General features: G+C 32.3%; 3 protein-coding genes across 4 annotated transcripts; 2 read left to right on the top strand and 1 right to left on the bottom strand.

The window, feature by feature from the left end:
- Positions 1–21,536, top strand: LOC143145602 (uncharacterized). Of its 2 annotated transcripts, XM_076309126.1 has the most exons (3): positions 1–175; positions 18,423–18,532; positions 21,435–21,536. In XM_076309126.1, the coding sequence occupies exons 1-3, from the start codon at positions 75–77 to the stop codon at positions 21,461–21,463; spliced, it is 240 nt and encodes a 79-aa protein (XP_076165241.1). In that variant the 5' UTR covers positions 1–74; the 3' UTR covers positions 21,464–21,536. The 2 variants fall into 2 exon arrangements, with proteins under 2 accessions (XP_076165241.1, XP_076165240.1); XM_076309125.1 differs by lacking the exon at positions 21,435–21,536 and having other exon boundaries at positions 18,423–18,874.
- LOC143145600 (cytochrome P450 4c3) lies at positions 5,251–26,589 on the bottom strand. The gene is made up of 8 exons (XM_076309123.1): positions 25,899–26,589; positions 22,137–22,334; positions 19,485–19,670; positions 11,135–11,204; positions 10,899–11,025; positions 10,575–10,811; positions 6,063–6,225; positions 5,251–5,931 (listed from the first exon to the last, which is right to left on the bottom strand). The coding sequence occupies exons 1-8, from the start codon at positions 26,083–26,085 to the stop codon at positions 5,579–5,581; spliced, it is 1,521 nt and encodes a 506-aa protein (XP_076165238.1). The 5' UTR covers positions 26,086–26,589; the 3' UTR covers positions 5,251–5,578.
- On the top strand, positions 14,848–15,662 carry LOC143145462 (uncharacterized). Its single transcript, XM_076308857.1, has 4 exons — positions 14,848–14,860; positions 14,961–15,028; positions 15,070–15,289; positions 15,532–15,662. Exons 1-4 carry the CDS (start codon positions 14,848–14,850, stop codon positions 15,660–15,662), a joined length of 432 nt encoding a protein of 143 aa, XP_076164972.1.
- Positions 26,590–27,170: the final 581 nt, after the last annotated feature.

The following is a 27,170-nucleotide window of genomic DNA, read 5'->3' on the forward strand; positions in this document are numbered from 1 at the left end:
ATAACGCAACTCAAGCTCAAGCGGCAGGTAAAAGGTAGCGACAGGTGGTCGGCTAAGAGTGGCAAGACAGTTGAATGTTTCGATCGATAGAAGCAGAGAGAAGCTCTTGGCTTCGGAGTCAGTTTCGGGAAGGTCTGACCTACGAAGTCCGAACGACCGTGTTCAGCGCCTCTACGTAAGCATGGTCCAGTCAATCGTTCTATACGTTAAACCATATTCGAATGAAATACCTATTATGGGTTGAAATTATTTAGAGGAGCGGCTCACCGATTCATCTGTTCACTAAAATTCACATACGACCTCTACCGCCATAATTCATTAATTATAGGTTATCGAAAATTTTAAAAACCAAAGATCTGTAGATTCGTTGATAAGGTAAAAAATTCGCAGAACAATGGGTAGCGTACGCTAATAGACAACATACTAGAACTTTGAGAGATGCCATCATGGCCAACATACTAGATGCCATCATGGTTGGAGAGCCTTTAAATCATGTGGGAATTGCACATTAACATGTGTTTGCCGCGCGCGTTTTCAATGAAATTCCGTCAGACCACGAGTACCACTGTACTAAACGTGAGAATTTTATCGACAAAACACATGATTTCGGCAGAAAACACATGACACAGACGCGCATGCAAACTTTGTTATGCAAATAAAGATGTCGAACGAACCGATCAAATGCTCGAGATAATTTAAAGAAAACAATAACTTATTGTCCAAATTGCCCTGACGAACCTCAACTTTGTATAGAATTCTTTCAAGTTTTACATTCTAAATAATTTTTTTAATAAACCATTTTCATATTACTTTTTTAACAATTCAACAAGTTTTATTACATCCTGCGAAATATCTTTTCAAATACCTATGACGTCAACGTATTAATAGCAGAACGCAACGTTGAATCGTAACGTAACCTTAATAACGTGACTATAGCCATAACCTAATCATACAATGTTAATTTGAATGTTTTTCCAACAATATTATTCACTATAAATTTATTTTTCACTATTTTTACTTTTCACCTTTACCTTACCATTCCGTGTGGTTTCCTTTCTATTAATCTTATTCCAGTTAATGGTGCGAAAGCTAAGTGAAAGCACTAGCAGGAAATCTGACAATCCTGGATTGGCATTATAAGAATTTTTTACGATGTTAATTATCGATAAGCTGTTTTATTCTAAACTGTAAGAAACATTGAAATAAATGTTTCGCTTTGCTTTTCCTGATTCGGATGCAATTCAATAGTAAGCATGTCTATTAATAACGCAATGTTAGGTAATCATAATTCTGTAGTAAATTGAATTATGTCATATGCACAGTACTTTTTTTTTTATAATACTACTACTTCACAAAAGTTTATTGCACTTACATGTAAGGTCATAGTATGAAAATGTAATATTAGGTTAAATGTCACTTCGGTTTATGATTAGGAGTCAACAAATGGATGTGTGTGAAGTAATTGCTTTTCAATTTGATTGTTACTTTATTGCTATTGTTTGACCCACCTTATTTTCTAAAATGAATTAGGAATAAAACATCAACAAAAGATCTTAGTTACTTTTTAGTGGTTGTTATAAAAAGGATTTATAAAATGGTCCTACATTGAGAACATTTATTGTATAGATAGTAGAGGTGAGTGTACTATATATATAAAATTAACAGAATATTGTAATTACGGGTAATTTATATTTTCAGAATATTATATACATTGCATTTTAATTAATTACATAACAAAGAAAAACAAAAAAATGTACATTAGCAGCTGTTTCCACTGAAATAAAAATATTGGCACACTTGTAGTTTTGTTATGTAATATTTAGTCTAGTATTTTGTATGTCTTCCCTTATCTTTTTATTATGGCCTTTAAACGCATCTGGTATGGAATGTATTAATTTTTGTATAGTTTCTGCACTTATGGTGTTCCATTCTGTTAATAACATTTGTTTTAACTGTTGTTTACTTGTAATGAGGTGATTTAGAACATGTTTTCCCAATGAGCTCAAAGATGTTCGATAGGTGTTAAAGTGCTGGTAGGATTTTTTTTTCACAATATCAACTTTCCGTTTTCCTCGTTCACTCAACTTTTCCGGGCAACCACATTGCAGAACATTTATTACACTTTCAGTGTTACAAAATCGTTTGATTATGCTTCTGATTGTAAAACGACTTCTCTTTACTATGATTGCAATAGTAAAAAACGAATTTCCTTTTTTAAATAAATTTATTTTAACTTTGTGTTCTGAAGCAGTTATTTCTTGCATTTTTCAACCAATTTTGTATGTTTCAGTGTTTTCTTCCAAGAATAGTTGACTAAATAATAAACATATAAGTGCTATTGAACCAAGGAAATTTCCTGCGTATATTATAAAACTTTCATTTTATTTTGTAGGGAAAAGCAAGTTTTTTTAAATATGTCAATACTTTGTTTCAGTAAAAACAACTGCTGATGTACACTTTCTTGTTTTTCTTTGTTGTGTAATTAATTAAAATACAATGTGTATAATATTCTAAAGATATAGACCCGATAATTACAATTTATACGAAAATTTGAATTTTTATTTAATACTAATACTACCAACAGATTTTGTAATATTAAGGTATACATCATTTATATTTAAAAGAAAATCAATCGATGAGGAAAAAGAAGAATTTGTAAAATTGATCACATACATGGAATAGAAAAATATTAACACCTTTAGAAAACATTACATGGAATTTAAAGTAAATTTCATTATGAAAACAGTTGGAACCAGTCATTTTGTCTGGTTGGTAAATCTAGTGTTAAGTAAATAATAATTGTATCTTTGTTTTCTTTGATAATGTTATTTAAATGGCCAAGTATAAAACTGGTAATAATAATATCTCTTACGGACATAATAATATGATTGATTGTTGCTTGTGACAATTGCATAATGGATGCTATTTCTTTTTGAGTTGATCCGCAGTACAGAAGTATTAAGAAAATGTATTTTATGAATAGAATATGACATAATATAGTACAAATACATAGTTTAATGATATGTTTATAGTAAAGTTTGAGAAAAATAAAACGATATTTCATGTTTAAAATGTGTATTTAACAAAAGTACATTGATTCCCACTAAATTTCAGTCGAAATCTATGTTTATAACTTGAAGATGAAGTTTCTCCAAGATATGGCTTATACCATTGAAAGAGCATAAAATAAGTTCCCTATTCTGAGTTTTTTGTTATAATATGCACATATTTTTTTTCAATTCTGAATATTTTTTGAATTTGTCACCAGTATGAAAATTAAAAGAATGCAAAAAAATATGGTTAAAAAAATTGAAAACGTGCAAAATGGTAAACCTTTGAAAAATTTGAATTTTTTGTGATTTTTTGCCTTAAAAATCAAATCGATATTTTTTTGCAGTTAAAAGTTACAGCTTAAACAACAAGAAACATTATATTTAACCCTTTCGCGGCGAACAGCGCTTTTAAGCACTCAACTATAGGCATTCAAGCAGAGTTGCTCGCTCATCCAAGTCGCTCTGTCCGAGCGAATAGCGCCTTTTGGTGCCGTTTATTTGTTATCAGTAACTGCCCAATAATGTCCATTAAGTCGTTTGTTTTCGACGCATTAACAACACACGCCACTTGTGCAGAGATTTTTTTACATAATCAAATATAATTATCTATAAATTTTGCTCCGATCATGGAAAGATGGACGACGAATATGAGCTGCGATGGTATGGAACAACCTAGTAAATCACTGATATAAGAGCAATGTAAGTTAAAAGAGTTAAAACAATCAAAAGATAGTTACGTTTTTATCGAATGACAAGACTTATTGAGCAATCTAGGAAATCACTGATATAAGAACAATGTAAGTTAAAAGAGTTAAAACAATGAAAAGATAGTTACGTTTTTATCGAACGACAAAACTTATTGAGCAACCTGGTAAATCATTGATATAAGAGCAATGTAAGTTAAAAGAGTTAAAAAAATCAAGAGATAGTTACGTCACTTTTGCTTTTAAAATCTTGACGTTCCTAATAAGACATGAAATATGCAAATAAAGTACTCACAGCTATTACTTGAAATAATAATAGTATTATATCATATTTACACACTTTATAAGCCAGAGGTGTTTTATAAAATGTAAAAATATTATGGTTCTACTATTGTTTTGATAACACAAATGTAGAGTACTTGAGAAAGAATTTTATGATTGCTTAATAAAAATAGTTATGACAGAATTGATATCATGTTTTTAAAATAATAAATCAATCTTTGATGCAGAATTTTGTATTTCTTTTCCTGTGGTCACAAATAAATATTATTTTATGAAGGTAAATAAGTAAGCATGAAGTTACAAACATTTTTTAATGATAATTAAAAATTTCAAACAATTGAGCGTAATAATCGATTGATTACTTCAATCATAATGACTCGTAAATATTTATGTCTGTACAACGTACACAAATAATTATTAAGTGTAGTCACAACATGACTTTGTTAATTTAATGCCTATGCACTTTTTTGGATGATACGAAATAATTATATGACGAAAGTATAAAGTTTGCAAAATATCAACATTTTTAATTATAGAACAGTACAACTTATACGATGCAAAAAATGATAGTTTCGAAGTATAATAAATGTTTAATAATAAAGCGATATTCTAAGATACAACTAGAAGGTAATAGACCATAGTCTATAGACCACATCGAAAACAATGTGTTCTATACTGCATAGATGAGAGTTTCTCAAACTGTGGACTACAAATATTGACCCCTGGGAGTCTATGAACGTATTGGTAAATGTTTAATAAAACAGGAAGTATATTCTCTAGTGAAATAAAAACAAATGCCCGTTTTGTTTTATTCTTATTAAAATCTGTTAAAACGATTGCTGTCGTTAGTAGAAAAAAAGTCAAAAAAGAAACCAAAATTTAAATAGCGTATTATTTGGAATAGCTGAAATTGTGTATATTGTTTTATCAATGTACTCGACTTTTACTAAAAAAAAAATAAAAACTATAAAATTTTAATGCCAAATAATAAGAATTTTTTAATAATGTTTAATAACAAAAAATTAAAAATAAAACCTAAGAAGACCGGTGCCACTATGTTAACTATCTAATTATTATTTTTGTATATCACTTTACGTATAAATATGAAATCGTTTGAATTTAATAAAATTTGTTCACGCACGAATACATTTTCTTCCAAAAAAAATTCTAAAATAAACTAAAAAAATATTTTAATTGCTAAAGGTTTTGTTTTCCAGGAATCGATGAGAAACTGCTGCCATAAATTACGTATAAAACAATCTAGTCATCCTTAAATTTCTTTAGCCTAATTTCCTTATAAATTGTTTCATTTAAAATGAATATGGATAATAAACTCGATTAATGCGAGATAATTGTTCAGTCAAATTATCACAAAATAGGATTTTTCTGACCGTATGATATGTAGAAAAAAATCAGTCTTTTTTACAACACTTGGTACTAGCTAAACAAAATTTTTAATGTTTTAATTATTCTGCAATTTATGTGAAAAAAGTATCTTCGTCCGTTCCATTAAATTGATTAGATACTCTTGCAGAACAGCTACCCGAAGGTTTGCTCTATTCTCGGGGTAATTCTTAATTGAAGTCCATCAGCATTGTGTAGTACCAATTCACTAATAAAGCGCAGCTGATCTTCGGTATCTATTGCTTCTATGCGAAAATTTTTTAGCAAAAGAAGAATGAGAACCTTCACTATCATAGTAGCGTATCTCCATCCTATACAATTTCGAGATCCTGCGCTGAAGGGAACGAAAGCATAAGAAGGGTATTTTGGTCCGTTAGGAAGAAAACGTTCTGGCCGATAGGTGTCTGGTTCTGGAAAGTATCGAGGATCACGATGAAGAAGAAATGAATTGACAATGACCGTCGACCCTATTGGAATGTCGTGCCCCACTAAAACCAGATAAAATATTTAAAACATACTTTGTTACCTATAAATAAATGACATGTTTATTGGTCACAAAGAAAATGTTTTTAAATGAAAGATATTCACATCGATATGTATAACATTTATTAATACTTACATATAGTAATAGGATTATAGATTTGTCTTGCGATAAGTGGCGCCACTGGATACACCCTCCAAGATTCTTTTATACACGCTTCTAACCAAGTCAGTTTGCCCAGTACATCCAATGTTAATTCTTTTGTTCCTGTTACATTGTAGTACTCTTCAAGAATTTTGTCCTACAATGGGAAGGAAATAAAGAAACTTAATTTAATGTTGTTTTAATAAAAATATATTATTCTTTTCATACAACGAAGGAATGCACTACTTAAAGCAATTAGGAAATCTCATTTTTCGATAACTTGGTAAAATTTATCAAATTTTGGGCACCTATAGAGGAAATGCTGTGTAGATAAGTTCTAATTTTGATAATATATCGGAGTTTTTAATGTACTGGACACCCTATTCAGGATTAAAGGATTATCAGTAAATAATATACTCGTAATTATTTTGAACAATGTATTTTAAACAACGAGTAGTCATTTTAATTATCGCACGCAAAGGTCGTCAAAATGGTATATGATACTAAATAATTGTTTATGCGAAGGTTGAATGATTCCGAGAGAGACATTATATAGTGACTATAATTTTTTAATAAGTGAAAGCGTTCTTTAAGTGTTCATTTTTCAAGTATCTATACATTTAAAGTAAAAGAAATTCATTTAAATACAAGCCTTAAGGGAAGTTTTAACCTTGCCGGATCAAAATAATCCAATTGAATTTTCTGAAAGTATGTATATTTAAGGATATATTATTTAAATTTCATTAAAAAACTTGTGAAATTGGTGGAATTATGAAAAGACTATACATTGATATAGACCTTTGTCTCTCACTGACTCTTAAGGCATATCAGTTTGTATGTTTGTTGCTTTGAATCTTTTCAATATGCCTATTGTTACCGGCATATTAAATAGAGGAAATGTTAGTCGTTGAGGAATTAGAACATTGGAATATTTAACAAAATATTTGAAAATCGTCCGTCGTTTGCAAATATTTCTAAAGTATTGCAACAACATTTGTGCAATGTTTCGCGATGTATAGGAACATTTGAAGATATGCGATATAATTTTTTCCAATTTATTTCGAGTCATTACTTTGTGCATATTAATCGGCATGCTACGACGTGTACGATGACATGACAGCTCACCGATCGATGACGACATATCGTAGATATGTATGTATTTATGTAGAATGGTTTAAAGTAAAACTCGGACACTTACATTTTTGTACTTTATAAAATGATTGGTAATGTGGTATAGAAATTTTCCGTGCCCACTTGGGCCTGTTTTGAGTGTAGGCCTAGAAAAATGTATCGCATGCGGTAAACACTTGGGCTTCGAATGCAGACCGGATGCAAAGCGGATCTGCGTTTAGGTAAACATTTGGCACCGGTCTGTTGCCAGGTTTCCCGAAGGGCACGGACGACCCTTCACAGGGGGCCCTGCAAGTCGACCGAGCATGGAACTGCATTAGAATGAAAGAGAATGAATGTGCGTAGGTATATAGGGTGCGAGAGAAGCGTTTTAGAAACAGTATGAGTATGAGGATGGCCACGAGAGAAGATTGGAAAAGACGTAGTGACAGTATGAGTAGGAGAATGGCCACGAGAAGAGACTGGTAAAGAGGTAGTGACAGTATGAGTAAGAGTATGACCACGAGAAGAGACTGGTAAAGACGTAAGGATGGTATGAGTAAGAGTATGACCACGAGAAGAGACTAGTAAAGACGTAGTGACAGTATGAGTAAGAGTATGATCACGGGAAGAGACTGGTAAAGACGTAAGGACGGTATGAGTAAGAGTAAGAGAAAGAATAAGAAAAGACGTAGTAAGAAAGTAGAGTTGGAAAGATGCACTAAGTAAGACGAGAAACTTGTAAGTAAAGCTTCATGAAAATAATCTTATTTTCTGCTCAAACTTTTTTTCTTGCACTACCAATCGTTTCACAAAGTACGAAAATGTAAGCCTCCGAGTTTTACTTTGAGCTATTGTATGTATCTGCATATAAGGATCACTGCAAATACTTTTTCAAAATTATATTCCACTTCTATCCATTTGTCTATTTGTACTTAAAGTGTACATCATTGAATTTTCTTCGAGTTATATAAAATAAATCTAATAGATATAAACAGAAGAAAAAATACTTTACCTGAACCTTTAAACGCTTTTTTATTTCTCTCTAAAAACTAAACTTCTTCAAGATGACGTGATATGTCTCAAAAACTATTAAATACATCGTTATTAAATTTGATCTACTTATCCTAAATAACGTATCTTGTTAAGTCGCAAAATTAATTACGAAGAACGGGGACTTGAGAAAGTGGTTTATTACCGGTGCAGACACAAAGAAGCGACGCTGCCGCGTATCTGGCTGGCACGTTGGCTGCACTCCGGGAAATTCCCAAGTCGCCGTTGAGCCTTACCTGGGCGTTCGGGTGTAACACATGTGAGCAGAAATCTTCCCTTTTCCCTCCCGTGGTCAAACAACCCCCACTCACTTCATAACAGCCAATCCCGTGCTATTTTTCTCTTTTCACCACCTTCCGCATCACCAGTCAAGACTACGAAAAAGTCGACGTGCAAGAAAAAAATAGCAAATAGATAGATTCAAACATACTTTTAAACAGTACACATCTATTGAATTAGTCGAGTCCTTTCTTAGAAATACAAGTACATTACAGCCCATCACCAGTCCAACGTAACACTTTACCGACTGGACGAGTGTTGAACATTTTGTTACTGTTTAGACAGTCGCGTGGGAAGGTACGAGAAGCCTTTTTCTTATGCCTATAGAAACGTTAAACCAAACTTTTCAACTTTCCTACTATGTCTATTGTTCGCTTTTTGTTATTATAGGGTAATAAAACAACGGTGAGCGTTCGCGGCAAAAAGCCTATTAATAGGCTACCGGTCGGTAAAGTGTTGTTAATTTCATTCATACAAATTTGACTATTTAGATGTGCAAGGACGCGCAAATTATTATATAAACAACTTAAATTGAATATTTTACTTCAAAACACTGCAAATTGTAGAATTTCTCTTTTTGTTTCCATTCTACAATTATACCATTTATTACTACGTTTATTCTGAAGAAAGATCCGTTCGAACTTTTTGTTTCAAATTTATCGAACAGATGCAATTTGTTACGTCAGTGGAGGAGAACGTTTATATTTCACTTTTTCAACAAGTGATAATTAATATAACGTCTCTATTTTATTTTTTGTAAAAATAAATTTGTACTATTGGTATTTAGATAAATTAGTAGTTAAAATTTCAAATACATTTATGTTGTAGCTTTTATACTTTCTACTTTAAAAAAATTATCTAATTTTTCAAGCAGCATAGTAAAACCACACCTTAAGGATAACCAGTTCTATATGTATTGCATTAAATGGTTAAATTATCTTGCATGTTTTTGATCACTGTAGGATATTGTTTTTGTTTCACATGCAACTATAATGCTACATAAAAATAACGATAACCTTCGTCATGTATGAAACGCTTACACCAATGAAACGTTACATCTACTCTATAATATCTCCCTTGAAACGATACAATTTTCGATGTAAATATTTTTTCGTTGGTATATATATAGGTATATACAGGATGTAAATAAATTATAGGTACAAACTTTAGGGATTAATAAACATATGTTTAGAAACTAATAGTTTCAGAGGCGTTCAGCCTTTTAGTTTCTCACTATAAAAAATATGTAATGGAATCAATGAGTTGAAGAACAGTACAAGTTTAAACTTAGTCATTTTCAAATAATCTCGAAACTATATGTTCAATGCATAGAACCATATATTGGGGGTCAAGAACAGCATAATAGAAGTAACCTATTACCATATTTCAGATACACATAGATCACTTGTTGGCTAGCAACTTAGAAACTAAACGACACATGGACAAGGAGAGTAACCCACCCACTCTGCTCAATCCCCCCCAAGAAATTCAACATTTGGATTTTTAACAGTTCCACTAGATAGTAATGAAATCTTGAAGGTCCGTGAGGAACATATGAAACCACAGATTTGGATATTTGACTTACTAGATTAGCATAGTGTTATTCTGTCTTTATATTTATATTTCACAAAATAGAATATCTAATATTTTCATTTTCTTTTCGTTAAAAAAATTCAAATTAGTTATTTTTGATATAGCACCTTACCACGATTATTCAAATTAAGTTTCTTTTCATCTATCCTTGAAATCATACCCCTTCCACAAAACTTCGTTCGTGTATGGACGCGTGTCGCTTTAAAACGACCAACCAGGAAAGCCTTTCGCGAAAATCTCGAATTTGAATTTCGATGATCATATACTTTCTTTTTTTCTCGAATCCTACATATACCAAGCACACGAGAAAGTGTCTCTAAGAATAAGTAATTTTTTCCGTACCAGCAGAAAGTAACTAGTTTCGGCACTAACTAAGACACCTGACCGTATATTACTTTTAGTACTTACATATATTGCTTCTTATTATAAATTTTATATGTTACAAAATTACGTGATGAAAGTTTGGAGCACCTGGTACTGAGGATGTCGTCCCAATGCGTACAGGATCCAGGAGACGCTAGTCGCCGTAGTATCGTGACCCGCGAACATAAACGTATTTACCTCGTCACGAATATCATTATCAGTGAGAACTTTGCCGTCTTGCGACAAGTCTAATAGCAAGTCAAGTAAAGCCTGATATTTACCAGACCGTTCGTTGAAATTTCCATTCTTTTTAGCTTTCCACTCTACTTTCCTTTCTGTGATTATCTATCGATAAGAATAACAGTAATGAAATGAAATGAAATTAATGTACGATATTCTAGGACGATATTGTTTGTAATGAAACGTGCTTACTTTATTAACGAATGCATGCGTAATACGTAGAGCGCGATCGTGCTTTTTCCCCCATGTGGTTAATTTAAAGATCGGGTCAAAAGACATCCAAACATTTAAAAATCTCCTTTGTGAAATAGAAGCTAGTCTTTAAGAGAGGATGTAAAAATATTACATTTAAAGTTTATTTTGCAAGTGAACAGAATTCAAATTAGTCGAAGCGCTCTGGCAATCAGTTTTAAAATAACATCACTTACGTGTTCACAGCTTGCACGTATTCGTTTTTGAAATTGGTTTGCGCGTTAACATGGCATCCCATGGAACTACCTGTAACATTAAGATACGTTTATTATTTAACACAAATCCCCGATAAAAATTCAGTATTTATATCAACGTAATAGAAATTGATATCTCTGATATAGGGCGAGTTTCGCAACATGACGACTTAAAATAATATATGTGTCATTTGTTGTACGAAAAAGTTTTTTACGAATATCTCAGAAACTAAGGCCGACAGTTTATTATATGGAAAAGAAAATGTTGCTCAAAACAACGCCTACCATCAAGATCGTTAAGGAACCAATCTTTCGAAAATTTGACTCAAGATAACTTATTTGAGAATATCAATAACTATTTATTCTAAACTATATTTGGTATAATACATTTTTATGTAGAATTCGATGCTTTATCTAAATTTGGGAAGAAATATTAATCATTTCATTTAAAAAACTGAAGGTGACCTTCGTATCTTGATAAAAAAACAAAATAACAAAATTGGCTAGAGTAATTTATGCTCACTTGGAAGCTATGGAATTTTTATTTAAAATATTTCTTCGTGCAACAAATAATGCATATATTATTTTAAGTCGTCGTGTCACGGGCCTCCATCCTGTATATTTGGACGGAAATTTGTGTAAAGTATTATACATAGTATGAAATTAAATTTAATAATAGTCTAAGGAGGCAGTGAGAATTCGATTTTTTAGTGTCCAATAGAATTTTTGTACAAAATGGCTGAAATCATATAAAATAACAAAATTTTAAAGAGAAAAAAGATTATATATTGTGCTCCTAATTTGCTAAATCTTTTAAGTGGTAAAAAATATCAATGATAAATGACTAGATTACGGATGACACGACATTGGAAATCAAACTTCTCGTTAAATTCCATCAATAAAACAATTCAGAAGAGACTACAATTTATCAAATCGCAAGAACATCCACACAATGATAAATTACTTTCGATACCCCGGAATCTTGAAAAACAAACTAAATATACCAAACAGGTCACAAAGGAAAGATCATTTAAAATTTCTTCGAAAATTGTAAATTCAACGCTATCTAAAAACCATGAGGGTATTTTCTTGGAACCAAGTCACGTACGAAGAAGATTTTTATTTTAAACAAGAAGTTTACGTTAAATAATAATGGTTTCATTTTAAAACGTGTGCAGTGGTTCACGAATATATTCGACACTTGCAATTAAAAGCAGTAATAAACACGACATGTAAGTTAGACTAAAATTTCCAAAATATTATTACGCTTCTAATAAAACTTCAATATTAGAATTCTAATGGCATGATTTAACGAAAATTTAGCAACATGTATAACAGTTGTAAGACATTTATTAAAAACATAAGGGTTACGAAAATTATAAATGTATATATTTTATTTATCTCTTTCCTTTGTATAAATACATATTTTAATAAGAAAGAAATAAAGAAGTGAGATCAAAGTCAAAATACGTTTTATAATACGTGAATCTAAAAAATAAAAATGTCACACATTTTTTATGTTGCATATTGTAGTTAAATAACACATACACATATGTACATCTCATATATTTCGTGCACATTTATCTTATTTATGGTTAGTTTGACATTCCGTGGAAGATTCTCCGTTTATTCGAATTAAGGGAAGTTACTAGATTTTTATGAAATCCGGGTGTATAAAGCAGCAGTAAGGAATATACATTATATTTCTTTAACAGCAGAAGCTTACACTTACAAAGTTTTCTCCTTCCTTTAATTGTACCTTCAAAACTAATGTGGGTACAAATAAGTTCTTTAAACAAATTTTGTATTCTTTTGAAGGAAACTACATGGTAAGGCATAAAAAGAAGGAAAATGTAGGCAGCCGATTCTTTTTCTTCTACATAAGTATGAATAAAGTCAAAAGTTTACTTTCAACCACTGCCTGATGCTTGGTAAAAATGAAAATAAATTAATAACTTTCCAATGATTAAAGATATTTTAACAAGAGTTTAAGTAAAAAGTAGGAACAATATAGTGATTATGTATGATTTTTTTAGTCTTTAACGTTAATCTGGATTTTATCTAGCAAACCTTCTCCAAAATCATGCACCTTAACGTCCCACATTTTTTCTTTCTTTATCTCTATTCTTTATATATTTGTGTAGTTTGTATGACTTTTCATGGTAGAATTCAAGAAGAGAAAATGATAGACACTTCAGGGTGTCGTAAATTACCTCTTCCTTGGAATCCAATCACAAACTGACAGACAGATTGTTATGCGACTGTAATGCAAAGATAGAACTGAAAACAAAGAACGAAATACAGACAAGCAGATGTTTCATTATTTTAATGAATATCATACTGTTTTCAAGATATTTAGGTTATAGAGATATTAGGTCACGAAATAGCATACTTTCTGTGTAGAAAAACTGAATAATGCAACAAGCATTCTATTTAGATTAAAGATTGGAACATTTGATCTGCTTATCTCTTTTGTCCTTGCATTCTTTTCATTCGTTATGCTCCAATAATTGGTGCAAAGCTTTTGTTAATGCAAATTTCTGCAGGCTCTTGACATAATTCTACATTCTTAATATTGTTTTTATTTTTAAAGTAGAATTTTGTGAAATGTCCCATTTTGTTATACAAATTGTATCTAACTCCTGTTGCTGGACATTTATAACGACAATGTTGATCACATGTACTGTAAGTATTGCTAGCTTCTGCTTTGTTCGACCTAATTGAGATTGGGACATTGATGATTTTTTTTAAAATTTGCAGCATATTCTGTGCTTTGCGTACTATCCAACTTCTGAGCATTTTCTAGTGCCTGTTTCATCATTTTAGTCAATGATATCACTTTCTTAAGTGTTAGTATTATTCCTCCAATACACGTTACTAATAACGTGTGCAAGGCGTATGTATCAAATTGGAACTCACGTTTGCTATAAAAGTATCATGACTTAATAATTTTCTGAATGTTTTAACTACATACTTGTTGCTCTCATTTCGAAGAGCTGTTAAGAACAACTCAAAGTATTTTTCAAACTTGAAATTATGTTATCCATATCCGTATTAAACAAGTTGAATATCTCTTGTCCTTGTTCGCTAATGGTACGTAGTAAAATTGTTACTATCCTGTTTTGATCTATGTTTGTAACCAATAAAAACAACTCAAATTAATGCCATTACTTTTTTCGTTTCACGTTTGTAGCTTTGGTACGTTACTAAAGTTAGTATAATCTTGCGGTATGTGTTTTGACATAACTTCACTTTTGTTATCTTCTTGTTGAATTAACGTTTATAAAGGTGATTTCATTCATACGATTTGATTTCGGGCTTGCAACTTCGATTGTCACCAAGATTGTAGAGAAAAACTCCACGAGACAAATGATGGGGAAATTGCTATAGTTAATGTTGTGCTTCATAGTGTAACAAAATGGTGATGGGAGACGAAATGACGAATTTCCTATAAGTTTTATTTCATTACAATTTTTGTAGGATTAAGGTAATTTTTCAGTAGAAAACTTTGAATAGCATATTTATGTAATGTTCATTAAAATATTTTTAATTGATTAAATGTTATTAATTGATTTTCATTTTCCACGGGCGGCACATTAACTTGTACGGTCCTATATAGAGTTGGGGAAAAATTAAAAACAGAAGTTAATGACGATCACATAGATCTATAAATGTATAAAATGTAAAGAAAATCCATGTGGAAGAAGGGTGGGGATGTTTTTCGATTTTGAATAAGATCCTTTCGTTCATTAATACTTTTGATTGCAAGTGTTTGAATATTTTTTATAAACCACTGTACATATCAAAGCATGGTGTTGTTCATGTACTTTTGTAAATAAATTTTTATATTATATTCATGGTATCGAAATTTGCAGCGTTGAGCTATATAAAATATAAATTCATTAATTCTACACTAGGTGAAAGCATCAGCTTTTCTATATGAAATAACCGCACGTACTAATGAGTTAGCTCAACCACGTGTTCGAGTGGCTAATATAAAATCATTGCGATATTCAAGTGCATCGCAGATCCCCGAGGCATCACCACGTATCATCGAGCTTTCAAAACCGCGAATGATCTATCAACAACCTTCCAAGCCGGTTGGATACGTTTCGTCTAACGCTCTCACAGCAATCGGTTAGAATTTTATTTTACAATTGAATATAAAACTTAAGTACATGTTCGGAGAGTATAATTCATTACTGTTTAGTAATGGTAAAAAAGATCTTTCTTTTCTTATACTTCATTAATTGATTACTCAATGAATTGCACATTAATTGATTAAATCATTTATTCATTTACTGCTTCGGCGATTTGACCGATTATGATTGTAAGAATTTGTATTCTTGAATAATCATCGAATGTAATTTTTTTCGTAGCTACGCAACGCATAATTGAATTATCAAAACCAAAAAAGAAACGAAAAATGAAGGAGTCAAAGCGAATGAAGTTCCACGTAACTCGAAATTCGAAAAAGGCATCAAAATTGTCTAGAGAAAGGTCATGGTAATACGAATTGAAATACTAGCTTAACAAGCAACGTGTAACATATGCTTTCATTTTTAATGAATTTTTGTACATAAATAGAGAATCGATAAATGTTCGCTTTATGTACGGCCGTTTGCGCAAATGGTCAATAGTTTAGAAGTTTTAATTTCATTATTTTTCTGAACGAACCGAAATAAGTCCCTCGAAGAGGAAGTAAATGAGATATATAGAACAGCAATGTGCGAGTCTTAAATTACATGTGCATGGTAGCTGGAAATTCGATCCCGAAAATGCCTGATAACTCGTGAGTGAAACTAAAGTGATACCAGACACACAACGGCATCTCAACCACAAATGCAAAAGAAAATTTATTATCTTTCCTTTACCTTCTCTTATCTTATGTAAGAGTTTTATCATACCGGTGACGTATTAGGGCTACTTTTAATTATGTATGCAATAATTGAAAGACTGTTAGAAATTATTTGAATAACGTACCTATAATTAAAAACAATTTGAGTGTAGAAGTATTGAGTACATGTTCACGGATAAAAATTCGTCAATTCAATGACAATATTTTTGTAAGGATATAATAAAAAATATCAAAATTGTTCTTTTGATACATCGATACCGCGTGACAGATAATTTTTAAAGAAATATTTAACACGTATTTTTTTTATCGACCATCACCCATAGTAAGAGGGTGAAAATAGAAACAACAAAGTTGGGGGTCAAAAACATATTTTTAGAAATATTTTGGCATGTAGTGGGCCCGGATGAAATCTTTTTTTCAAATTTAGTGTTTTCAAATGCGAGTGGTGATCAATAAATAAATTTGCAGAAAGAATAATTTCTTCAAAAAATATATTACAAAAACTATTGGGTTGTTCGGAAAGTCATTTCGTTTTTTTTGTGAAAATGAAACACGATTTTTTTAGAGTTTATAAACATTTTATTAAATTATATATTCTCCATTTTGGAAAACGAAATGACTTTCCGAACAACCTAATATTTTCTTGGTCACTTTTCTTGTTAAAATTGAATCAATTTTCCTGTAACTTTGTGTGTATAAAGTATGGACAAAAATAGGTGATACGTGGTTTTAGAATTTTTTATTCTTTGCCATATAACGTAAATTTTTAGACAGAAATTGTTTTTCGGTTCGTGCGTTTTGGGAGTTATGAGTTATTAAAAGAAAGAACTGTAGCGTACTATATTTTACTTTATATTTTATTTATATGTTTTCCCTCTACATTTCTCCTTCTTTTTTGGTAGTAGTTGTAACAGTAGAGGCTTGTTATTACTACCTTCGTTCACTAACTATAGACAGATATTGCCAGATTTCACTCACTGCCATTGTCATTGGCTTTTGACTAAATGAAGGCTGTTAATCCCTGATATATGTATAGAGATTATCTTTATCAAATCCCACGTGATTAAGTTTGAAAGGTTTGAAAAGCAAAGAAACTCCTTTAATATTACTACTACGTTTATTTAAAAAGAAAAAACTCGCTCGCAGTAACTCTTGCTGGACTTTTTTCGATTCCGACACACTTCGACAAATCTCCAACAACAACAGCAAGTCTCAATTGCGTTTCTCTCGCACCCTATATTCTCACACGCACTCATTCCCTTTCATTCTAATTCTTAATCTCCCTCACTCCATGCATCTGGTCACGTTCACGCAAACTTTCTCAATCTGGCGCCATCTCAATTGCTCGTCTTTTGCACCTTAGTTTGGACACTCCGCCATTTAGTTTAAACGTTCTTCTTTCGCGCATCGAAAACACCTCACTCGCTCGTTCATCCCAAACACTCAGACTTCATCACATTTTCTCAGGCTCATACGTATTTCGTTACACACACACGCGCACGCAAATCGGAAATAGTATTAATCCAAACAAAATTAATTGTAAATGATTTTTCATAACAGTCTTACAATTTATAATTTTCTAATTTTGAAAAAATTTCATTGGGTACATCGACGATATTATTGCAAATAAATAAGGCTATGCAGAGACATTTGATAGCTTACTTCAGTAAACAAACCATAATCGGTCTAATAAACTAATTATTGATATGCAAGTACCAGAAGATTCTTGATGAATTAATGTTGTTACGGAACAACGTCATCCGAATCCCATATTAAAGAAATCTTTTCATACTTTTCCAAATAGGAAAGAAAATACAGTTATGCTTCGAATTATGACTCCTCGATTTACAGTGTTTTGAATTTACAGATGGTTTAAATTGCTACTTGTCAGAGAAGAAACTAACAATATCGGGAAACATTTTTAAAATACAATCCCTTTCTTTTATTAATGTAAATTAATAAATATCAAAAAATGCAATTGCAGCAGGAGTTATATTAAAGACATGGTAAATATATTCAAATTTCGACGATATTGTACTATACAACATTTTGTATCAGTATATACTATTTTGAACTTATGTATTATGCATATTACGCACACGTATAAACACTATTATTATATGTAACGATCTTTACTTTCTGAAAATATTCAGAATTAGGTTAAATTTAAGGGCATGTTACAATAAATAGTTGGAAATTTGAATATATTCAAAATTAAACAATTGCCACATTTATCATAACTAATATGACACTTGCTCCAATTGTACTTATCATTTTTTGTTGATTTACATTAGTAAAATACAGAATTAGATTAGAAAGAACAGATGAATTTAAAAAACAAAAATGTGGATATATAAATTGTTAACCTCTGCGAGAGGAATTTTTTCTTCTAAATAAATGATATTATTATAGGTGTTACACGAGACATGGGAAAAATAAATCTGGTCACGAATATGGCACGTTTCTTCAAAACAAAACCAATCGGAGAATGAAAAGGAAAAAAATAGTGAGAAGGAAGCAAGGTCCGCCGAGATCCTCGAATTCTAATAAGACTATCATTATGGTCAATTTAAATCCCAAAAATAACTCAAGAATCAAACCGAAAAGGACTTATGGATTACGACACGTTTGATAATTTTGAATGAGATGCATTTAACTGTTAACTAGTGGCCACTACTTAGCTGCTGTCCCGAAATTGCTATTTTTAATTTTTTACGATAAATCTAGTTTGAACGTTTAATATATACATAACATATATAATAATTCATAATAAAAACTTATCATTGATTCAACATCATTAGTATATAATACGATGTATATGAAATGCTAATTCTTGTTCTACAAGAACCAAATACAAATAGTTATTCGTGCAAAAAAGTTCGACACTTAGTACTCTTATCAAATGAACGAGTTAACAAAATCGTTTTACAAACCTAAGTGTCCTTTTCGAAGAAAGATTTTAATAGTATCCTCTGTCACCAGATACTAAATGCATTTTCTAAAGAGCCAACTAAGAAATTGGATACTGCATACACTGACTCTATACGACTCGTAATTCCGTCTAATATTATTTTTTCTTTCTTTCTACAATATATCCAGAATGATAAAATATTATTAACGTTTTCAAATATATTTTCTGTTCTAGGCAACATGAGGTAATATAGATAGTCTTTTTACAAAATTCTTCGTCCACTATTATATTATAGTAAAATCTTTATGCTATTCACATAATTTATTACTCCACTATTGTGGTTTCTTGAAACAAAAGAATCTATATATCTGCATTTTTTTATATTAATCATCATTTGAATTCAGTCTCATTTCAAAAATGCTTTGCACTAAATACGATACGTATCGCGTACCGATCATAGAATTCTGTTGTAAGCTATAAAGCCATTTGTAATACAATTTGGGTATTACAATGTGGAAAGGTGCAATAGTTTTTAAGATTTATATAGTCTCAGGTTCACTTACCACATATTATATCCAGTGTTGCTCGTTTGGCGTATGGAACAATGTCGAATGAGGGTTTGCCGGTTTCTTTTCTCAGACAAGAAATTAATATTTTGGCTTCTCTCATTGTTGTCTTCAAGTAGACTTCCAAAAGACCACTGTGAAAGGTCGGTGTTAATAATTTTCGATGAAAATGCCATTTTTCACCTGTAACAGAATACGGAATTCACTCCGTTTAATGTATTTCTTATGTACCTACTTTTTAAACTTTTGTTACCTTTTAATTAAATTTATAGTAAAAACTTTATGCTATCCGCATAATTTATTATTCCACTATTGCGGTTTCTTGAAACGAAAGAATCTATATATCTGAATTTTTTTTCATCGTTGTATATAAAGAGTCGTAGTTGAAATAAAATTTAATATAGAAACCAACATCTTTCAAATTTTAAATCCATTTCAACTAACTTTATCGGTAAAATAGTTTCATAAAACAATATGAATAATTGTTATTTGCATACATGTCAGATAGCTTTCAGTTATTTAAACAAGATAGTACTTATCAAAAGTATAATAAAGGTAGAATTCATTGAAATTAATCAATAACGCGAATCACAACAATAGCAACATATGTATTCCTTGAAGTCTTTTATTATTATAAATTTATGAAAATATGATAATAAAGGTCGGAGTCGATTTATTAGCTGACAATGAGATTTAAAGAAAATTAATTCCATTCAAGTAATGAACACATGCAAGTTTCTAAATCGGAAGAACCTACTTCTGAACATTTCAAAACGTAGATTAGTTAAGTGTATTTACCGAAAATTAAAAGGTGTTGGATAATATTTTATCTAATATATGTATCTATTCTTGAGCTGGAAACATTTCAAAAATTTCAAAATCACTCCTATGTTTTTTTAAATAGAAAAATATGTTTGATTATATATCAGTAAATGATGCACTCGTCGAAAATTGATTCGAAGTGTTTGAATTCTATTTTTTCAATATTGCATTGTGTTTTGACCTATGTATGCTGAACGTTTTCTGTGAAGATGTTTAAAGGATAAGATGTATTTGGGTCCCATTAATAGTGTACAGAACATTAAAACCTGTTTAATTATTGAATTATCAAAAGAACATGACTTCAAACCCGCAATGTTTTAAATAATATAAAGAAAATTATGAAAATGTGTGCAAAATATAATGACGAACCATTTGAGAATCTTTTGTAAATTGAAGCAATTTCTTAAATGAATGATACTTTTGAAATGAAAAATGAATTGGATTGGTTGAGCCATTTCAAAGAAGAAGATAAGGGTAATTGATTTCCTTATACCAATCGATGATAAGTGTCTGTTGGTATAAAGAAATCAATTGCAGGAAGTACATTTAAATTACTAAACGTAGAAAAGACACGATCAAAAGTGATACAGTGATTATTTAGTATAGTATTAGATAATATGCCACACCCAAGTCAAAGTTTCAAAATTATAACAATTTTATATCAATTTTTAATATGCTTGTACTTCATTATTTAAAAAATGTGTGGCTATTTTCTCGAATAGAAATACAGTTCCTTAAATATATATTAAGAGTACCTGTTTATTGCTTCCCACAATATATTTTATATTCTTAAATTTTGTATACTATCAAGCTTCGGTGTATCTCAACCGAATGGTCCGGACCATATTGTTACCTGTGTCAGCTACCTGAGGTACGAAACGTATTCTTTTAGGAATTTTATCAATACACCATTCTCCGTCTGGAACAGTTATTTTACTATTTTAAAAGGAGTCGTACTTAATTGTATTTAATAACGACAAGCGTTTCTGGTTTAATATGTACCGAAAGTTCGAAGTGTGTTTCGTAGAGCGGTATTCAAAGAAAGAATAATTGTGATAAAAGAAGGAGAACCACGCATTCCCCAAAGCAATATATAACAGTATAACAAAGTTAATAGGATTGTAGAAAAATTGGTGACAGTTGCAACGCTCTAACAAACGCCAAAAAAAAGGAAGAAGAATTTCTTGAGTCGATGGACGATCTTTTAGACATTGCTCACCAAGATGCATTAAATGTAATCAAGATTGAAAACAGTAGGCTTTTTCCCTTAAATCAAAGCAAAAAAGGAAGAGAAGCTTTAATGATTGGGGCAAGTAAATACATATTTCTCGAATATATTTTTAGTTTTCAAATATATTTTTAGCTCAAATATATGTTTAGTTGTATGTTTTAAACTAACATTGTTTAATGTAATTTTTCCTTCATTAGGATCACCTAGTGAATATTGCAGACCAAAATTTGTGTTGCACTGTGTAATAAATTCGATTCGAATTCTCCTAGATTCGAAATTATTCAAGGAAAAATTTGCTAGATAAGCCTTACTCACGAGTCCGACTAGCAGATCAGGTACAAAACAAGTAATATTGCTTCTAGAAGCAAAAATATAACTTGTAATAGTACTATTAAATCATTAGATAATTATAAGAGCAAAATAAGTTTCTATGTTTCATGAAAAACAGAATTTGTCATTACCACCAGAGATGGAGGAAATGGTGAAGATAAAAAATCGTAAATTTAAACTTCATTTACAATTAAATATATACATTAACGGTGGTAATTAACGAGACGACCATGTTACGCGTTTAATATTGTTCTCAGTATACTTACCAGTACTAGTCACCAATCCTGTACCGAGCCAAGGTTGTAAATACTCGTATTCCAGACTTTTATCGATATGGATGCTACTGCTTAACAATGGTTGTATCGCTTCTGCCTTATAAAGGAAGATAAAGGGACGCATGCCTACCCAAATCAGGTACATATCCCCTAATTCTTTTCCCCATTTGATCATCTTCTTGAAGGCTTCTGTAGCATAAAAATTGTACATTTACGCAAATTCCTTTGCTAACGGTGAACCGATAAAGGAAATAAACGCAGTAATAAACGTATAGTGATATTTCCTGATAAATTTGAGGATTGGTATATTGGTACATTTATCACGTTTGGTATATTTCTTGAAGATTGTACCGAGAAGGATTTTTCGTTTAACTTTCTCCAACCTAGCAGAAATCGAGTTTTTAAAAATATACCGTTGTTTCTACGATTACCAATACCTTTGGATCGTATCTTGAGTCAGACGAGCCAGGCGCACATCTATTTTTACAAATATCGAAATATTTTCGTGCGGTCCTCGTAAGAAAAGCGAACTCTCAAGAGAAATATAAATGTGAAATAGTTGCGATGTCCGATGGTCGTCGACCCGAGACACCGTATAGAAGTAGACCTTTTTAGTTATCGGTCTGGCCAATCATCGTTATTATCATATCTCTAGGCCCCTTTCGTGTTCACGATGCGAATTGCTCGTTGGAAAAGGAAAGTGGCAGTGACAGAGACGAAGGGGAAGATAGGACCGATAGAGGAAGGAAAGATTATCTACAGTGACGTGTGGTTGTAGCTCTAGCAAAGGAGTGGCTCTGCAACGATCGGACAGTGACCGGTAAAAATGGCAATGTGTATGTTTGCAACACGAGGCCATCCAACAGCAAAGGCTCAAGGAAAACGGACGCAGACTCGTAGACCTTGAGATAGTGGTGAATCTTCGATGTACGATCGTTTTATTGCACGATTTGAGACATTTCAGACTCTTATTTCTTAGTCAATTTCTCATCGGGTTCGTTATCTTCGATCTTATTTCAACTCATCACTATTGCTCGCATACGTAAGGTTTGCTTTGTGTAGAATTTTTTGTCGGTTATTTTTTATCAACTTGAATCACAGATATTCAAAAATTTTCAAAAACGCATGCTGTTTCTCTGCGTAAAATATGTTTCAAATACCATTTATTCTCATTTGTGTCCTTACGGTTGACAATTGAGCGTCAGTTTTGACTTAACGAGAACATTAACAAACAAACAGAAAGAGGCAAAAGAGGCTATTCGTATAAATATGAAAATTGAAACATGTCTTCTCGATGCTTCGTACATTGGTAGCTATTGTTATTGTAAATGTCTATTCTTTATTTATGGCGGCTCCTTGAAATGCTTGTAAAAGATAAACATACGAAGGATCAGTGCAATATGTGATAAATGCATGGTACGAGACGTATCAAATTCTGATTAAATTCAAATAAATAATTACAACCAAATCGTTACACTATGATCCATTTTAATTTTGAAAAATTTCCTCTGTATAACTACGTTGAATTATACGTGAGGTAAAATTTATCAAAAAAAGTAAGTACATTTTTCTTTGTTGATACTCGTTTTCCCAACGTGGGAAACATTACTCGTGAAATGTTTATTTTTAAAGGTCGATTTTTAAAGATAATTGCGAATAACGTTGTTATTCCGTTAATCGTTAACGTAACTCATGGATCGTGACTCAATTTTTCTACGGTTAAGTACTGTAAAGTACCCCATGTTTCTACGGTCAAGTAATCGCAGCATTGAATTTGTTATGTTTAAAACGATCTATTTATAATCCCATATTCTATCAAATATGAAAATCTAAATTACGGACTATGTACGACTCAAATCGCCATTCCACTGTTAACTCCCATTTTTTAAAACACGCGTAATTGCGTGCAATTATATACCACCAGAGCGTTGTTCAGACTGCGAACGACCTCGACCTGCTTCTTTCTTCGTCTGGTTACACGCAAGAGGCTAACGATTATCTTCGGTATTCAGTACGACCGATATGGATAAATCCTCTTTTCTTCTTTTCTTCTCCCGGTTCTTTCGCGCGAAATCGATTGACTTTAACATTCGAAACGGACAACTTAATTTGTTTCCAAATTATCAAGTCTTATCTTTGTAAATTAACGCCTGGTTTGTTCAACGACCTGTGAAACCAAGTGCGCCGTTGAAATTATTATTTAAATTATTCGTTAGTGTTACAATAATTAATGCGTACCGAAAATGTTTTTAATGTTTTCTACGGTATACATACGTGTATTTATGCGGTTCTTATGGTGATTCAATATATAGCTGTGTTCTTTTATGCGAATCTTAGGAACGAAAGTGAATAACTTCGAAAATAATTCTTTTATCATTTTTATACTATCTTCGAACGTTCCGTCTAATTGAAGTTACGTATGTTCAGGTATCGGGTGCCACAGATATTGCGTCACGCGATCTAACTTTCACCGATATGCCTTAAGTGTTTACACCTCTCCTGTTCGATTGTACAAAATGTAATAATACCATGCTCGCGAGTGTCTGTACTCATTGTTAGATCGATGCATCTACTTGCACGGTTACTTTTTTGAAGTTTTTCAATCTCGAGGTTATCACTGTATCGTGCCAATTTGAAAATAAAGGCACGAGAATGTCAGGGTTAAACAAATACGAATCTGGCAAAATGTTCAGCGATATTTCGCATTTTCGTGACATATTATTTCTGTCGATTTTATAAACACGACGAACACACGAATAAAGTACAATATTTTCATCGTTCTAGCGAATTTTCAGAGACGTAGCACGAAACGCTGGTATCGATAAATCGATGGAATTCGAACACCGAATTTCCGACTATATTTCCTTTCTGGTCGAGTGCTTTTTCCAAATCTAAAATATTTAATATTCAAAACAAGTCAACTAGATTTTACACATCTGGGTTGATTTGGGCAGTACGAAAAAATTGCCGGAAAAAATAATTATTTAGATCGGAGAAGACAAATATTGCGATCGACAGATTAATTTCTTTTTCCACGAGACTACAAACATTGCACACGGTGTTCTTGAAACCGTTAAGTTCAATGCCTTAGAAGAATATGACCTACGAACGCCATCGAGTGTGGACATTTACCAATATCCGTTCAGAACGCTACATTTCATCGATATAAATTTTCCTATTAAAAGCAATCGAAGATTACGTTGGTATAGATCGATAAATTTTCCCTATTATCGTTAAAAAAAAAAATAAACTACGCGAGAAAATGTAAAAAGAAGATACATACTGGTGATTTTCAAACCTTGTTAAATATAACACGACAAGAAATAATTTGCGATAATATTCGGAGGTTTCTTATTATTGAAGGGACTCGAGATTTTTGAAGCAGTGACGTTACGTTAAATGTCTCACTTTTCACACACGTACAACAAGTACACTTAATACATTTGCGAAAGGTTCTAACAAACGTGTATCCATACGTCGTTCGTTCTAAAATTCTCTTCTAAAAATCATGTTCTCAAACAATGAATTAATTGGGTTTAGTTATTACTTTTACCTCTTACGATTAATCTTTCCACGGATTCGTGTCCGGTAGATTTCACCGGTTAGTTCCTAAAAAGCTAAGAACGTTGTGACCAGTTTTAAAGAATCGCACAACATATAAGTTTTACTTATTGTACAACATATAAGAAGCAGCGTAACTTGCGTTTCTTATGCGATTCTAAGTTGAAAACTGATATGGGTAATTTTACTCACCTTCTGGGCTACAGAATAATTGATACGCGTTTCCAATGATAGGAAACGCGGGAGGGTAAGGCACTTTTCTCAGGGCGTATAGAAACTTCCCTCGTCGCACCAGCAGGAGCAGAACTATCGACATTAGACACATCGATAAGATGAACGTAATCCAGGATCCTCCCATCATGAGCGTCGCTGCAGACATTCTGAACACTTAAACGGAGCGCGAACGCGTTGTTTACGTCTTTTCGTTTCACGTGTTCACGTTTTTCGCATGTTCATTACCACTTGGTCTCAAATATCAGTGCATTCCATAGAAACGGCAGGAGAGCCGATTTTCCATTTGAATTGTTCGCTTATCGTCAGAAACGAACCGGATTTTCAAACGATCGATTCACTCTTTTGGAAAACGAAAGAGAAGCGAGAACTCTCTCGTTTTACGCGTTATCCGATCGCAAACAAATATTGTACCGTTTAGATTCCACTTCGATAACACGTGCGACGAGCGTAATTGAGAACGACCCCGGTTCGATGATAACGGCAAAGCGCGGATGTTCCTCTCACACGGGATGGCAGAACCAAGGAGAGAGGTTCGAGTTACCCCTCGGGGTTCACTTCGACGGGCAAACTAGAAATTGCTACGGCGATCACAACGTGTCGAAAGAGTCGCAGAAATCGAGAAAGAGGTTGCCCCGGCGTGTGCAGCGCGTGTCATGGGATGACTCCCTCGGTTATGCGTGCCCGTACGAAAGAGTCGCCCTTATATACCACTGAATGCTGTGTGTACTACTACACCAACGGTCAGTGGTTAACTCCTCCACCAATAGAAACAAACACGTGGGGCGTGTATAAGTATGTAGAGGTGTCGAGTGCCCGTACGTACAAAGGTGTCAGTCATGTGTGTGCAAAAGGACGATATTTACATTTCTACGAACACGTATTCGAGATGGTTCTCGAGTTGTGAAGATGGAATCGATGTTTGCATGCACGATTCGATGACAAAGACGGTAAAATGAAAATTATGATAGCAAGAATGGTGTCCGCGAGTGTTTGTACATTGTACAACATGCGTAGGCACGTGTGCGCATACGCATCTTTCAGGTAGACGTAGACACACGCTGCGTCGAAGAAAGGAACTTTTTTATTCGGTTCTATCAAGCGTCCAAGTGATTTAACTGCGAATCTTGCATTCAAGGATTTCCTAAGCCATTCATCGCGTGCAGCGGGTTACAATATTTATTTCGTTCGCTTTATACGCCTGTTTTGAAATGCGTTCGAACGAACGATACG

This window comes from Ptiloglossa arizonensis, chromosome 4 (assembly GCF_051014685.1).
Source record: "Ptiloglossa arizonensis isolate GNS036 chromosome 4, iyPtiAriz1_principal, whole genome shotgun sequence".
Taxonomy (NCBI): Eukaryota; Metazoa; Arthropoda; class Insecta; order Hymenoptera; family Colletidae; genus Ptiloglossa; species Ptiloglossa arizonensis.

Excerpts from the sequence above, each read along its gene's own strand:
- LOC143145462 (XM_076308857.1), top strand. Across the intron at positions 15,029-15,069 it reads ATGGTATCGAAATTTGCAGC|GTGAAAGCATCAGCTTTTCT; the intron begins GTTGAGCTATAT and ends ATTCTACACTAG. Across the intron at positions 15,290-15,531 it reads TAACGCTCTCACAGCAATCG|CTACGCAACGCATAATTGAA; the intron begins GTTAGAATTTTA and ends TTTTTTTCGTAG.
- LOC143145600 (XM_076309123.1), bottom strand. The coding sequence starts at position 26,085 with ATGTCTGCAGCGACGCTCATGATGGGAGGATCCTGGATTACGTTCATC. Across the intron at positions 19,671-22,136 it reads AGGATTGGTGACTAGTACTG|GTGAAAAATGGCATTTTCAT; the intron begins GTAAGTATACTG and ends ATTCTGTTACAG. Across the intron at positions 11,026-11,134 it reads TACGTGCAAGCTGTGAACAC|ACTAGCTTCTATTTCACAAA; the intron begins GTAAGTGATGTT and ends CCTCTCTTAAAG.
- LOC143145602 (XM_076309125.1), top strand. The coding sequence starts at position 75 with ATGTTTCGATCGATAGAAGCAGAGAGAAGCTCTTGGCTTCGGAGTCAG. Across the intron at positions 176-18,422 it reads ACCGTGTTCAGCGCCTCTAC|GTGTTACACGAGACATGGGA; the intron begins GTAAGCATGGTC and ends ATATTATTATAG.